Here is a 16127-nt window from a genome sequence, read left to right on the forward strand (position 1 = left end):
GGCCTGTATTGTTACCCATTACTTGGAGGCATGTGATATTGCATAGCCTTCGGGATCGACTGGTGGGGACTGGAGACAGAGCCTCCTTGGATGGCCCACTGCAGTGAGATTCACTTCTGCTGCCAGAAACCTGGTGCCATCTGTAGGGCGACAGCCAGCTTTTTGTGTGTGCCTTCGCTTAAATGGGTTTCTGAAACCTCTGCACCAATATCCACCTGTACCTGTTCCCTTCTCAAGTCATTGTGATTCTGGCTGACTGAAGGAAGGAGAGGATGTAACTCCTTTGATGAGATTTTGAAGCATTGTTAATTTATGTACTGCACCCCCAGGGATTTAGGATGACGGGGCACCTTAGACATGCTCTGTAGAAATCCAGTGGTGTCATAGAATCACTGAAGTTAGAGCTGAGGAAGTGTATGTGCAACGTGCCTCAGGTGACATATGGCCAGGATTCATCACCAAATTTGGTCCACTGGTTGGATCATTCGCCTCCCCGGCTTGGGCTGGGTACTGACGGAGTGTAACGTGAACACTGATTCATGCTTCCCTGAGGAAGCACTATTGGGGTTCATTTAGCGTATCCCAGGGGACAGTATGCTCTTATGTGCACGCCTGAGTCCAGGCTTCAATGTCTCAAGCAATGGGGCTTCTACAGATCACATGGTAAGCCATTTCTCCCTGCACAGTATGGGCCAAATTTTCAGTCCCAGCTTCTGCTTTGCACACTCATGTCTGCATGTGCACCTGCAAATCGGGGCATTCCCTCCTGTCCTGTTTGTGTGCACAGACCTGTAGGTGTGCGCACGTCATAGCTATGCAGATGCCAAAGTTATGCAATAAAATGGGCTGCATGTCTGGTTTGGTGGGCCCATTCAACTCTACATGCAAAGCTGGCTGTGCATGGAGTCCCCATACAATATGTACTGCACTGTCTGATAAAGCCAACGCTGTGTGAAATAATAGCAACAAATCTCAACACAGTTCAAAAAATACAGCCTGATTCTGTATTAAGAGAAGGGGAAGAAAGCATGTCAAACTTTCCTGGCCTGTAGTAATTTATTCAGTCACAGGGAACTGTTACCGTTCGCTCTGTTATAGGAAAGCATGTGTGAGGCTCTCAGACCTGATTTATACAGTGGTTTCATCTAACTGAGATGGAGATCTAAACTTCTGTTAAGCTGCTCTGGATGAATGTCAGGGTTCTGCAGAAAAAGGCCCTTTCCCTTCCACCTGGGACACCGTGATTAGGCCATTGTCACTTGCATGGATTCATTTCCATCCTACCTCAAATCCATAATACACCCTGATCAGTACCTAGGAAGCGGCTGCTCTGAACACCAGGGTGGCCAGAGACCAGCCCAGGAAAGGTGTTCTTCAGCATGGCCCCGTCACTCATAGGGAGAAGTGGTTTGCCAAGGTGGTAGATTGGGATGCCCATTTGCTTAATTCAAGCTGGAGTGCTGCAGGCTGGAACTCACAGTCTCTTCTGGGCACCCTTCCACAGGAGTGAGGACAGAATGCTGCATTCTGCTCTATTTCACACCAGTTAGGAGGAGCCCTCAGATTCCCAGAGAGCTGCCAACAGGGTCAACTCACCAGGGCAAAATATGTGCCCCCTACACCTTTCAAAATTAAAGCAAATTTACTACCAAGGTCCTTTAGAGGGAGGTGAGGTCTCTGGAAATGTCTATTATTAGATGTCTCACAAGCACAGTGCAAGGGTCCCCCATGCATATTGCAGCTAAAGAGAAGCTGTGTTTGATTCTGATAAAATGGCTCCAGTATATTAATTTTATACTGTTTGCAGCCTTACCGGGTTCATAATACACACCACTCACAACAAGCAGAGAACTCGGCAGAGCTGGGCTGTGTGTACACAGGGAAAAGGCCATAAATTGCCTAGCAGAGCATTTTTCAAACTTTAGGACATTCCCCGGAGGAAGAGTTAAGATGTAGATTTTGCGTCAGATGCTATCAAAGGCTCCTAGAACTTGGCTAGGTTAAATCTCTCTGCCACATGTGCCTGAGCAGGTTGTTTGCAAAGGTCAAGCTCCCAGGCTGTTGCTGCAGCAGCTAACATTTCTCAGCTGTTCTTGGCTCAGTCCTCAAGGTATGTAGTCTGGGAAATGTCCTCTCAGCTTCTTTGGGGAATGTCTTTCACTGATGTTAGAAGGTGCATCTACTTAAAAAAAAGAAAGAGATTTTTTTAAATCTTGGTTTTGAAGTGGTTGATTTTGCTTCCCCAAAGAAAAAGATTATTTAGAGTCTCTCAGTGATCCTTTTAGATCCTGCCGTTTGTTTCTTTATCTGAGTAAGATTTCAGGGTTTTTTAGGGATTTGCTCAACGTACCAAAAGCCTGTGAAATCAGAGGGGCTGGAACCTTAAGCTAATGTAACATAATGTAATTAATTAGCCTGGGTTTGTGAAAAGTGAAAAATTTGAGGAAGTTTTTGCACTCAAATTGAAAAAAAAACAACTTTCTGCAGATTTCACAGCTGGTCCCAGGGACTTTGCTCTTATATATGAGCAGGAAATCCAGCTGATGAAAGATACCTTCTTTTTTAATTTAGTTTGTTTGTGGGGAAAGCATCTGTCGGTGTTTAATTTTTGTTTTGTTTTTCAACCTGGAAAAACTATTTCCAAGATCTTTGAGGAGGTGGAATTTTCATGTGAAATGCAAAAATAAACTGTGCCTCTATTCTCTCCCTTTTTAGATACACAATCAGAAGGAAGAAGATTTGCCTTATTTTTTCATTTCTTTTTGTTTTGTTTCATTTGAAAGTAGACAGTTGCAAAGAAAATAAAATAAAGCAACCACCTAAAATGACTTTACTGCACATGCACCTGCATTTCACTGGCTTGGTCTTCTGGATGATACCGAAATCGAGCTCTTTTGTGCTGCCCAATGCCACCGAGCTCCTGTACCCCTCCAGCAACATGAAGGCTGGCTTGGTGTCCGGCCTCGGGCTGCCAAGGAGTCGCCAAAAGCGATACATCTCTCCGCGGGACATGAGTGTTCTTTTGGACTACCACAACCAAGTGCGGGCACAGGTGTCTCCACCAGCGGCCAACATGGAGTATATGGTGAGTTTTTGCCATGCTTTCTGAAGGGAGAAGGGATGATAGTGGGGTCAAGGGCAGGTTTAATGCCTTAGTACCATCTGCTGAGGAAGCAGGTACAAAGGAAAAACTGCAGCGCTGCAGAATGGAGCCCAGCTGGACTGGCAGTGCCCGTTACATCAGCACAGCGGCTGCCATGCTCAGGCACTGGCAATGTTATGATTGTGATCTATTATTTCTCAGCAACAAGCTGTGCGCTAAGCACTGCACAGCAAGGTGCAGAGTCACAGCCCCAGTCCCAATGCGCTTCCTACCCAAAGTCAAACCTGAGACAAGCAAGGGTCATAAAGAGCCTAACCAGGTGTGGGGAGGGTGCAGGGAAGTTAACGATAAGCCCACACTGGGTGCTATTAAGTTAGGCTTCGTTTGTTTTCTATGATTACTTCTTGGGAGACAGCAGAGTTTCTGGGAGGGACCTGAATGAGGAAAGGGAAGGGGGATCTAAAGCCCTTTAATGAGTACAGAGCTTTCCTGTATATATGTTACGCCCAGCCAGGCAGTGCCCATCGGTTCAGTACAGTGTATGCCAGCATTAGCCCCCAGTACTAGCAGTGCCCTCTGGGGCAGTTTGTTAATAGAAGTTCTGGCTCTTGGTATATTTCTCCCTCTGGTCTACACACAGTGTTGCACCCAGGAGCAGCGCCAGAGTTTCTGGTGCCCTAGGCAGAATTCGGGGGGCCGCATTTTGTGCGCTCCCCACGGGGCACGCGGGAGCTTCCGGTTCCACTCCCATCGTGCCGCCGAAGAAGGACCCTTCGCCGAAATGCCGCAGGCGACAGCGGCAGTCATTGAGCTGCTCAATTGCCTGCCGCTGTTTTCCGCGGCACGTTGGCAGAAGGTCCTTCTTCGGCGGTGCAACGGGAGCAGAACCGGAAGCTCCCGCGCGCCCCGTGGGGAGCGCACAAAATGCCGCCCCCTGAATCCTGGCGCCCTAGGCAACCGCCTAGGGTCGCCTAATGGAAGCGCCGGCCCTGGTTGCACCCATTTAACTAAGGGTGTGATGCTAAAGCGATGCAGCTCTGTGTGTGTTGGTTGGCTTATATCAGTTCAGCTTATGTCTGTAAGGTAACAGGTGCAAATCAAACCAACACAGGCCAGGTTCGCGCAGCGTTATGCCAGGTTAGCATCCTCCTTTTAGTAAAACCAGTGCAACCTCTGTGTTCAGACAAGCCCTAATTAGTCAGCTCTTTCCACCATGCTGCAGACTGTGGGCACCTGGGGGAGGTTTTAGACCTGCAGATAGGGAGGGACCCACTTGGTTTAGAGCTTATTTCACAAAGGACCAAGTGAAAAGCTAAGGGAGGGATCCCTGTGTGAGTGGCTGAGCTCTGCACCAGCCGGTACCGTGCAGCATGCAGAGCCCCGTGGAGACAGCCTTTCTGAACTCAGTGAGTTCTTTGTTCATGATAATTGTAGTAGCTGCTTTTTGCTGCCAGCAGAGAAGATGTGAGAAGATGGAAGCCTGACGCATCACATTGGCTTCCCCAGTTAGCAGCTCTGAGTGCAGTGATTGGGGCCGGGTTGGTGGTGGGTCCAATGAAGGTAACTGATATTTCACAGCATCTTCCGGGAAGCCAGGGCTTCCTTTCCTTATGCAGTTCCTGGCACACTGATCGCTAACTCAGTAGCTAATGCTAACTGCTGAGTCTGTTGGGTTTGTGTCTTTTCTTTTCTTATTCATGTATCCAAAAAGGGTCAGAGTAGAAACCTGTAGTAACTAAGAAGCAGGAATAAAAAATAACCAAGGTTCTGATCCAAAGCCCATTGAAGTCTGTCCAGGGGGCGGCTGTCCACTGACTTCAGCGGGCTTTGGATTAGACCCTTGAGGAGGAAAGTGCAGCTGTGTTAGCTTGGGAAATGCCAGCTGCTGACAGATACTCTGTAGGGAAAGCGCCAAGCTCTAGATTCCATTCAAGGCTCTGGAAATGGGCACTGGGGATCTGCTGGAAAATCGTCAACAACTGACAGAAAGGAGACCTCCCTATGGGCCTGATTCTGCAGAGCGTTGGCATCTTTAACCCTCTGAAGTCAGTGGGAGTCAGCACCTCCCATGACCAGGCCTGTGCTTGATCCCACTCTAGAATCCTGGCAAAACTAAACGTCATCTGCTGCAAACCAGGAACAGACATATCTCCCTAAGGTGCAAAGAGCAGCCCTGTTTGTGGGCGCCTTGGAAGATCTTCCCACTTCCACCAGCACTGCCCAAACAACAAAGCCATCTGCTGGGGTGACCTGCCCCATGTGGAAATGTACCATCTGCTCCCCGGAGGCCTGGCAAAGCGATTGTTGGTCATTTCTACTCCCACTCGGCTTTGCTACCGTTAATGTTTGTTGAGTGCTAACAGCATGATTGGTGCTGTACGTACACAGAAGACCTGGCCTCAGCCTCCGGGGGCTTGCAGTCTAATCCACAACTCCATCCATACAGGTCTGACCCAGCAAGTGATGCCTGAAGATAACTACAGGCCTAATTTGCAAAGGTGCTGAAGCACCTCCAGCTCCCATTGACATCAGCACTTCTGAGAATTAGGCCCCATTTTCTGAAGGTGCAATGGGGGTCAGAGTTACAGAGATCAAAGGCATCTCACACCCAGTTCCAGAGCTAGAGCGTCCTGCTGTAAGTGTGTAACAGCATCCATCAGCTACGTACCAGTATTGCAGTCACAGTCCCTTTGTTATTCTAACTGCTTGGAGCAGCTATTTCCTTTGTCCTCACCCACCCTAAACTGCTTTGGAGACAAGCCCCAGTCATGCCTGGGAGAGAAAAGGGAAGGTGCTGGTCTGATTTTGGAAGCCAGCAGAACTACTGTGTATCCCTTATGTATCGACATCTAGAAACAACCCATAGTGCACCCTTCCTGGTAGAGCCAACTTATGTCCTTTACCCACTGGCACTGAGAGCTGACCCTTTGTGTGTCACCCATCTAGTGACACCCAGAATCAACCCACGGTATCCTCTACCCAGTGAAATCCAGAATTGGCCTATTGGGAATCTATTGGCCAGTGGTGGCCACAATTGGCTCACTCTGTAGCCTCAGCCCTGTGATCCTGATGGTGATTCAGGAGACTTCCCTTCTTTTGTCTAGCATAAATTATAAGTTCAGTATTTCCTGTCACTCCCATCTTTTCTCCTTTTGGGGTTGGCTTCCCTGCTTCCAGACAGGAGGACCCATGTGCCATAACTTGTAAGCCCCCTACGCTGGGTCCTGGATTTTCAGCTGTCCACACGTGTTATGGAGGCAATGACAGGAAACGAAGCTGGAACTATTGCTGCAGCCTGCATCGCAGAGCAGAGAGGAGAGCAGGGGTTCTGCTGTTAAAATTGCTGAGTCTCCATTCAGTGCCCATCCAGCAATGGTGGGGGGGCTTTCATGGGCTTATTGCCTCTGAATTAGTGAAATGTTTATAATGGTTCATAATAGCTGAATTTCCCCTGGTCCAAACTACAGGTGTGAGATGTATTGGGCTGTGGCACAGTCTCCCTGGGACTCTTAAAAGTTGGCTGGACAAGACACTAGAAAACGGCCTATAGGGCAGAACCCATGAGAAAGACTGCATGAGCTGGAGTCTCTGACTATGTCAACACTGCAGTGTAAGCCCAGAGTTCGTACAACTGGAGGTAGCAGACCCTGGGTTTGTTAACCAAGTTCTTGAGCATCTACATTCCTTTGTAACTCTGGGTTAGGAATAGTTGAATTCTGGGTTCCAACCTTGGGCCCCAGCATCTATACTACATTATGTGGGCCCAAGTCCAACCACCCATATCCCAGACTTCCAAGTGCCTCCCAAAATAAGGTTGTTCTAGCCCTTTGCTCATGGTGTAATGTGGGAAAACTTGACTGTCCAGAGGACAAAGAAAGTCGGCCAGTGGGATTGTGGAATACTATTGGCAGGCTTCCAGAGCATGAGTCCAGTGTGGCTGTGTCTTCACTGCAAAGCAATAGGAATTGAACCCTAGGTCCTGGCTTGACTAATGCTCGGACCCTCCACGGGTGGGGGGCTCCTGGGTCCCTGGAGCTGAGCCCTGGGTTAGTGCGATTTGTGTGTAGACGGAAGGGGGTTGGGCTTGAGCCTGAGTTTGAACCCTGGCCTTACATTGCAGTGTAGACACACCCTATGACTCTCTGACCAGCTGGTTTTGAGAAAACCTCCGTCCTTTGGTTTTGCCCACAGCTGAACATCAGGCAGAGTTTGCTGGAAAGTACCCCAAACCTGGCCCATTATATAGAAAGAGAGGTGAAATTCAGGGGCTCCGATCCCAAAGCTCAGTGGGGGTGGGAAGGGACCTGGCCTCCTGTCCCATGTGCCACAGAGCCCAGCAGAGCTGAAGGGTCACCAGGCCTCCACATCAGGCCTGATGCAGACACTGCTTGGCCTGTATTTCTTGCTCTCAGATAAGACGGGGCACCTGACACTTTGTGATGGATGCTAGGAAACATTTTCAACCTGTGAGGGTGATTAAGCCTTAGGAGAGACAATAAAGGAGGTGGCTGAAGCAGAAAGGCCGGGAGAGATAGTGATCATAACAATATAAAGATAATACTTTGCCTTTCTACAGTGACGTCCATTTGAGGATCTCAAGGCAACTTCCAAACACTAGTGAGTTTAGTCTCACAGTTGCCCTGCTCAGTTTCTCCAGGCCCATTTGACAGATAAAGCAAGTGAGGCACAGTGTGGGAAATGACTCACTCAACGTCACTCGGTGTATCAATGGCAGAGCAGAGGCCAGGCCTCCTGATGCCCAATCCTGTGCTTTAGCCGCGAGACCACTGCTCCTTTCCGAACGAGTACAAACACAAGTGGGAATGATGTAGGGAAGTGCCCTGCATAATGCAGGAACCTAAGGGTCTTTTCCAGGCCAGCCTTCTTGGATTCTGAGGCGGTTCTCCTGTACACATGTCATGGTTAAATGTTTCCCTTTCATTCTGCAGGGGAATGAGTCGCTCTTTCTTGCTCTGGGCTGTAGCCTAATGACATATGTTGTTGCGTCATCTCTTTTTTCCTCACCTAGGTGTGGGATGAGAGACTGGCCAAGTCTGCTGAAGCCTGGGCTGTACAGTGCATATGGGACCATGGGCCGCCCCAGCTGATGAGGTACATTGGTCAGAACCTCTCCATTCACTCTGGCAGGTAAGCGATCCACAACTGTGCTCTGATCTTGCATGTTGCCTCAAATGAGGTCAAAGTCCTCATTCTCTGCAGACACAGGAGGAACTGGGGAGTCTGGTTAGAACCCTGCCTAGAACAAAATTTGATGTAGCTCAGTGGTTCTCAAACTTTTGCATTGGTGACCCCTTTCAAATAGCAAGCCTCTGAGCGCAACCCCCCAGTATAAATCAAAAACCACTTTTCTATATTTAACACTATTATAAATGCTGGAGGCAAAGAGGGGTTTGGGGGTGGAGGCTGACAGCTCGCGACCCCCATGTAATAACCTCGCAACCCCCTGAGGGGTCACGACCTCCAGTTTGAGAACCCCGATCTAGTTCCATGGACATCATTATTAGCAGCTTCATTATTTAGGGCCCGGTTGTCACCCCTAACTCACACTCAGTAGCACCTTGCTCCACTGCGAGCTAAATGAAAGAAAGCAGCAGGACCCCTGGGCGAGTGAGGTGCTGTCCCAAGGTAGCAAGGGACAAGCCCAGGAGAGCCAAAATGAGTCTGGGCCAAGTTCACTGTTGCTCTGAGGAGATGCAGCTGAACCCATCGCACCAGCAGTGAGTCTGACTCACAGCCTAGAGAAAACGCTCCACATTTGTTTGGGGAGGAGTGTGGCTTATCACGGAGTGGAAGCTGAAGGGCATGTCTCAGCTTGATCTGCAGACCTTGAGCCACTCAGCTGTCGGTAGCAGGAAGAGACCATTAATATGCAGAGAAACCCACTGGACCAGAGCTATGTTCCTGTTGGCGTTAGTGAAGAGGTTTGTATTTAGAGCCACTGCAGGATGCAACTGGAGCAGGGGATGGGCCGTGAAGGAGAAAAGCCCTGGTTCAAAAACAAAACACTTCGGGTAAATTAGTGAATGTGGCAAGAAATGGAGATGAAAGCATCTGGAGATAAATGAGTCCATGTGTGAGTTGGATCAGTTGAGAAGTTTTCTCCCTGCTGGGAAAAGTCCCCTTTTTTCTTGCACTGACAACACACGGGGGCAGGGGGAGGTGTTAATGGGAGTAAGGAGTGATTTAATGCAACCAGAGAGGGCCAGATTTGTAGAGTCACTGTTGTACATGCCCCTGGCATGCACGCACACAGCTCACAATGCAGGAGAGCAAAATTATGCTGCCCCAGAATCCTTAGCACCTGGAGAGACCCAGGGGGAACTTCCACTCACATTTCAAACCCCTGTCCCTCTTGCTCTGTTCCCCATTTCACTCACTATGAGCACAAAGGGACCTCCTCCTCCACTCTGTGATATTGCCTCCCCCCCTTGGGAACTCAGTTCCATTCTTGGTCCTTGAGGGAGCAAGGCGGGCACCTGCTCGCATGGCTCCAACATAGCTAAGGCAAAGCACCTCTCTAGCAAACATACATGAGTGCACCTGGGGGCAAGTCTCTCACAGGCCTGCCCTGGCAGGTCTCCTTGGGGTTTGCTTCCTGGTCCTGGGTAGCGTGGAGGAATAACGGGGATAACATGTGTGATCTTCCACAGGTACCGGTCAGTCGTGGATCTTGTGAAATCTTGGTATTATGAGAAACAGCATTACTCCTTCCCCTACCCTCGTGACTGCAACCCCAGCTGCCCCTCCAAATGCAGTGGTTCTGTCTGCAGCCATTACACCCAGGTACGAAGCCAGAGTCACGTGGGGCCAGGGTAGTGGTATTACTAAGTATGCTGACCTGCCCAAACCAGGAGCTAGATGGAAATGTACCAGGATCAGAACGCTTTCCATTGCACTGTGGGAGGTCTGGGCAATCCTCTTTTGTGTTGGCGGGATAGAATGCCCTGCAACTCTGTGCTTGTACAGCACCTGACACAATGGGCCCAGGACGAGGGCTCCTAGTCGCTACAATAACACAAAGTGTAAATAATAATAATTCTAAATGTGGCAGCCAAGGGGATAAAGACTTTCCCGTGGGGCAAGAGGCCAAGCTTCTCATGAGTCTGATGCAGAGGCACAAGCTGACAAAACGCAGTGAAATTTAGCAAAAAATCCCAGCAGACTTCCTGGGAAGCCAGTCCACTGTGTTTTGTGGCAGAGGACGAGAGGCCTGGGGAAGGCAGGTTCAGGTGTTGCTGAGCCCTCTGTAGCGCACCTGGATGGGGACTCAGTGAGCATCAGTGGCATTATCCTGCCACTGCAGCTTCTTAGGGCAATGAGCCATATCACCTAAAGAAACCAGCAGAGAGCCCCCTGATCTGCCCCTTGCCAGGGCTGTCAGTCTGGCACCCTTTGCCAGCACTACATTCATTGCAAACAAGCACATTAAAAAAGCACCATCCAAACACCAGCTCTTTTCCTAGCAGCAGTGGCTGCATTTTCCATGGCTCCGTCTGCTGGCTGCGGAGCTGTTGTCTGTCGCGGCTGAGCTAGCTGGAGGGAAGGAGGAGGACCAGCTCTGGGAGGCTGTCTGGTTTCAATCATAAAGACAAGGCCAAAGGAAGGCAGGAGTTAGCATTCCTGACAGGCTGCCTGCCCTCGGCAGTATCCATTGTCCTGAGATACCTTGCGGAGCATTTGCCAGCATGAGCATGAGAGGCAGCTATTCACAGAGCTGCTGCCCTGTAACACACACATTGCTCTTAGGTGGATCAGTTTGTTTACATCAAAGAGCTGTGGCTGTATCTGCAGAGAGGTTTCTCTCCATGTTCTGGAGCACAGATGGAAGATGCAACAAAAATGATTAGGGAGCTGGAGCACATAACTTATGAAGAGAGGCTGAGGGAACTCAGATAGTTTAGTCTGCAGAAGAGAAGAGTGAGGCGGGATTTGATAGCTGCTTTCAACTACCTGAAAGGGGGTTCCAAAGAGGATGGATCTAGACTGTTCTCAGTGGTACCAGATGACAGAACAAGGAGTAATGGTCTCAAGTTGCAGTGGGGGAGGTTTAGGTTGGAGATTAGGAAAAACTTTTTCACTAGGAGAGTGGTGAAGCACTTTTTCACTAGGAGAGTGCTGAAGCACCTAGGGAGGTGGTGGAATCTGCTTCCTTAGAGGTTTTTAAGGTCAGGCTTGACAAAGCCCTGGCTGGGATGATTTAGTTGGGAATTGGTCCTGCATTGAGCAGGGGGTGGGACTAGATGACCTCCTGAGGTCCCTTCCAACCCTGATATTCTATGATTCTAAGATTTTAGCCAATTGGCTGGAATGCTCCTTTTTTATTTGGCCTCAGTTTCCCCTCTTTACACCAGTAGCACCTCCAAGTCTCCAAAAGGGAGGGAGGAAGCCCCTTCCTGCCTTGCTGATCATGAATCAGCTCCTTTACAACAGAGCGGCTATTTAGTGTGCAGAAATGTCTGGCTGCTCATTAAATACAGTCCCCTCATCCCCCAGAGCACATCCAGGAGGAGCGCCGCCAGCACAAGGTGGAAAATGTTCCTTTACTTCCATGGTTTGTGGCAAAGCATTTCTACCCTTTAATTAACAGTGTGCTGCATGGCTCCACTGCTCTGCTCAGTCTGCTTGGCCCCTGGCAATCCCCAGGCCAGTATTTCCATGGGCGTCTGCCACTTACATAGACTTTTCATCCCCTTTCCTTCTGACTTGTCTGAGAGCTTGAATATGTCTCAGTCTCAGTGCAGCTGTTGTTATTGTTGTGACTTAAGCACTGTCTGGATAGTGGCTTTAGGGAATCTGGGAGTGAACTAGAAAAATAACAACTGCTTTTTATGAAGAGTTCAATTCAATGACCGGAGCAAGTTGGATGGTTTTCCTAGTTCTGGTCAGCGTGTGAAGATGTCCACCCCAAGGCTCTCCCAATGGGATACATATTTGAAAGGCTGGTCCCTTTTTTGTGGGTACAATCCTGCAGTGCGGGCATTGCCAAGTCCTTGCTCTTCTGTTCAATGGGTACCCACAATCAGGTAATCCGGGGAGCAAATACTCAGATTTGAGCAGCTCATTTCAACCTAAGGTGTGACAAGGCAGGCATCAATTTTGCAGGCATGAATTGTGCCCACAGAAGGGAAGTCATTTGACTGGAAAACCGGCCTTACAATCGGTCAGCAAAGCATAAGGCAGATGCAGCAGTAGGCATCCACCAAGACAATCAGCGAGGGGTGTTTTTATTCTCTGTCTCCTGGAAGGGGAGATTCCCAACTAGAATAAACAGAGGTCCATTGGCCTCTGCTTGGCAGGCTCCCTGGCTCTCCACCTCTGATGCTTGTGCTTTGGTGTACGCCGCACAATCCTGATAGCTACTGTTTGATTGTCTCTGATGCAGATGGTGTGGGCCTCCTCCAACAGAATTGGCTGTGCCATCAACACCTGCACCAACATGAACGTGTGGGGCAGCACCTGGCGGCAGGCGGTGTACTTAGTGTGCAACTATGCCATCAAGTAAGTGAGCGAAGGAAAGGCTCCCCCTGACCAAAGGCAACTTCAGAGAGAGGATGGGAGCTGGGGGGTTAGTGAGCACCACCGCCCCTCTCCCAACACACCTGCCTGATTTTGCCATTCACATAAGGACCTTGCCCAGTGGACCAGGTTCCATCTCAGCCTGATCTTGGTTTGCCTGAGGGACCCCTGAAAGGAGGGGAGGCAAAATGGAAGCTGGGAATTCTCTCAGCCTTACCTGTGTGCTCACAAACACAGCACCCTACTGTGTGTTGAACATCTTGGTTTAGAAGCAATTGAGTTGCCCCAGCCCAGCCAGGGGATAGTGTATCACAGAATATTAGGGATGGAAGGGACCTCAGGAGGTCATCTAGTCCCACCCCCTGCTCAAAGCAGGACCAATCCCCAGACAGATTTTTGCCCCAGATCCTTAAATGGCCCCCTCAAACGCACAACCCTGGGTTTAGCAGGCCAATGCTCAAACCACTGCGCTATCCCTCCCCCCAACACCCTTATTGCTCTCAGCCTTTGCTCAGTCTGGCCTCTCCTTTGGTGCCTGGATTAGCCCTAGAGAGTGTTTTCCTTTGCCTCAAAGGGGCTTAGCAAGTACCTGCATACAGAGTTCCTCTGGAGAGAACCAGAGCTGCAAGCACTGACCATGATGCAAAACACCCTTGCTAATCAGCCTCAGGTAACTCTTCCCCATGCAGCTGTGGCTCCCTGGGCACCAGGGGGTTGGACATGAGCCATCCTACACTGGCATGCTGCTGGGACAGTGGAGGTACCTTAGCAATTTGATCATGAGTTAAACTCAGTGTGTGTCCAGCTTCACCTTAGTCCAGTGATCCAGGGTTGAAACTCCTTCACCCCCTCATGTCAGTAAACAGATGCACACTCACACCGTTGCATGCACGCACGTGCAAACACACACAGAGACACGCCGACCAGATTGCATGTGCACAGGGCATTGTGATGCTTGTTTAGGACTCTATTACAGAGAGAGCCAAGACAGTGCAACATTCAGGTTTTATTTCTTCCTCCATGTGTATTGTCCTCTCCCATCAAGCACTCCCTGGAAATGGAATTACCCTACAGATAAGCATTCGATCAGACCATAGCACCCCCAACTGGGAAGTTATTTATCATAACAAGTGCTGTTTGCAGTCACTGGTTTTGTCACATGCATCACTAGCTGCACAGACTTCCTGCCTGCTTACTGAGGATACAGAGCCCAGGATTCTTATGCTTCAAAAGTACAGACCTCTCCCATTTGAGGTGGTGAAATCTCCCTGGGCTGCAATGGTATTACAGTTCATCGCACCTGTCATCGGCAGCACTAGAGGGCAGCATGGTCAGACACTGTTGAACAGGTGTGATTCTATCCAGTAGGGGCAGTGCAGCATGTGCATGCACACACACACACACACACACACACACACACACACACACACACGTTCTCTGAGCACAAACAAGCACAATCCAAAGCGTGCTGCGACTCCCGTGCCGTGCCTTCCTTTCCAGGGGCAACTGGATAGGAGAAGCGCCTTACAAGGTGGGGAGACCGTGCTCGGCCTGCCCACCCAGTTACGGTGGCGTCTGCAGCAACAACATGTGCTTCACAGGACTCAACTCCAACAAAGTGAGCTGGTTCTGAGCCGCCGAGAGTGCTTCCCGGCGGCTGGAGAAGTGGAGCGGCGGCTGGCGACAGGAGAGCGTGGGAAATGCCATGTACAATGTTGTGTAAACTAGGAGAATTATTTATAACAGTGACATTCCAGGCTGCTTCCCCCTACCCCACCCCAGCTGCATTTAGGAAGCGTTAGCCAGTAACTGCTCTGAAGAGCGGGCAGGATCTTTCCCTATGGTTATTCTGTTCTATCCCGGCTGTAGCCCCCTCCCCTAGCGCTGTGGAGGGAATGGCTGTGCTGTCACTTTGTCTCTGTGTTACACAGCTCCCGGGGCAGCGCATGGGGTGGGGTTCCTCTGGGGGCAGTAGGTGCGGTTAGGTTCCCAGGGTAGCAGAGTGTCCAGGGAGCAGTGGTGGTGGGATGTCTGTCCTCTTCCCAGCTCTGTGCTGCCCCCTCCCCCCAGCTCACATGTAAGGCTGATGATCCTTGTCAATAAAGCTCCTCTGAGCATCCCCCATAACTGATGGTCCAGGGAGGAGCTGGCAGGGCTGAGCAAGCAGTGGGGAGGACACTGCGCACCCACGGCCTCCCTTGTCAGTGGCTCCACATTCATCCTCCCCCAACGTAACAATAAGCCTCTTTGTCAGAACTTTACAATAAAAGTCTTGGGACCAACGTGTTTGTGCCTGTCTCTGCTGCTGGCCCATCCCTGGGGAACGCGCCCTTGCAACCCAGAGCAACCCCTCGGCTTCGGCTTCCTCTTTGGAGCGAGACACCATTTATCGTAGTACAGATGGTGCTGGCAGCCCTGGCAGAGATACAGCTGTTCCTCCATGAGGGGAGGGCTGGGGAGCCAGGGGCAGAGAATCTCCAGCCACACACATGAGGGGAACCCAACCACCGATTCCTTTTGCTAACCCCCACCAGCTCTATTTCCAAAGGTAACTGGTGCAGCGCCCAGGTGGAGATGCTTGTGTAATTTGCTCCACCTTGTGGGGGAAGGAGGGTATTGCAGTGAGGTCGATCCAACCGTGCATCAAAAGTTAGATTCTTTCCTGAAGTCTCTCATTGGGCTACTACTACAGCTGGATGGGGGAGAGGACAAGGAGCTGCCAACTTGAGAGCCCAGGAAGTCCACACAGAGCAGGCGTAGTTTCTTTCAGGCTGGGGTACCTCCCTCTGCCCTGCCAATGCACTTATCTGACCCAAAGGCCCAAATGCATGAACTGGCCAATTTGCTCAGTCGGTTGGGTCAGGGAGGTTTCCTTAGTCTTCAGGTGGAACGCAAGCAGAGAAGCATGTGGTGCAGGGAGGGGCTGCAAGCGCCTTGGGGGACAGGATTGGACTTGACAAATCAGCGGATTGGTCTGAACTCAACAAGATGAAATTCAATAAAAACAAGTGCAAAGTCCTACGGTTAGGAAGGAAACATCAACTGTACAACGACAAACTGGGGGCTAACTGGGCAGGTGGCAGCACTGCTGGAAAGGATCTGGGGGTTACAGTGGATCACATATTGAATATGAGCCAACTATGTTGCCAAAAAGGCCAATATCATTCTGGGGGTGTATTAATAGGAGTGTCGGGTGTAAGCCCTGGGAGGTAACTATCCGGCAGTGGTGAGATCTCAGCTGGAATGCTGTGTCCGGTTCTGAGTGCCACACTTCAGGAAAGATATGGGCAAATTGGAGAGAATCCATAGGAGAGCAATGAAAGTGATAAAAGGGTTTAAAAAACCCTGACCTTTGAGGAAAGGTTAAAAAAACTGGGCATGTTTCGTCTCGAAGGCACTCAGTGAGTGGGGACTTGATAACGATCTTCACGTATGTTAAGGGCTGTTATAAAGAGGACAGTGATCAATTGTTTTTTGTGTCTGCTGA

At 50.0% G+C, this 16127-nt stretch overlaps 1 protein-coding gene across 2 annotated transcripts; it reads left to right on the forward strand.

Annotated features, from left to right (window-relative positions):
* Positions 1-1975: 1975 nt before the first annotated feature.
* On the forward strand, positions 1976-14877 carry R3HDML (R3H domain containing like). Of its 2 annotated transcripts, none has more exons than XM_044986422.1 (6): positions 1976-2110; positions 2716-3085; positions 8133-8251; positions 9775-9907; positions 12507-12622; positions 14141-14877. In XM_044986422.1, exons 2-6 carry the CDS (start codon positions 2825-2827, stop codon positions 14271-14273), a joined length of 762 nt encoding a protein of 253 aa, XP_044842357.1. In that variant the 5' UTR covers positions 1976-2110; positions 2716-2824; the 3' UTR covers positions 14274-14877. The 2 variants fall into 2 exon arrangements, with proteins under 2 accessions (XP_044842357.1, XP_044842358.1); XM_044986423.1 differs by having other exon boundaries at positions 14242-14877.
* The last annotated feature ends 1250 nt before the right edge of the window (positions 14878-16127 follow it).

Source organism: Mauremys mutica, chromosome 13 (genome assembly GCF_020497125.1).
Source record: "Mauremys mutica isolate MM-2020 ecotype Southern chromosome 13, ASM2049712v1, whole genome shotgun sequence".
NCBI classification, from domain to species: Eukaryota; Metazoa; Chordata; order Testudines; family Geoemydidae; genus Mauremys; species Mauremys mutica.

What these genes read in the sequence shown, in the direction of transcription:
- R3HDML (XM_044986422.1), top strand. Translation starts at nt 2,825, where the DNA reads ATGACTTTACTGCACATGCACCTGCATTTCACTGGCTTGGTCTTCTGG. An exon ending in CGGCCAACATGGAGTATATG is followed by an intron (nt 3,086 to 8,132) that starts GTGAGTTTTTGC and finishes TTCCTCACCTAG; the next exon opens with GTGTGGGATGAGAGACTGGC. An exon ending in GTGTGCAACTATGCCATCAA is followed by an intron (nt 12,623 to 14,140) that starts GTAAGTGAGCGA and finishes CTTCCTTTCCAG; the next exon opens with GGGCAACTGGATAGGAGAAG.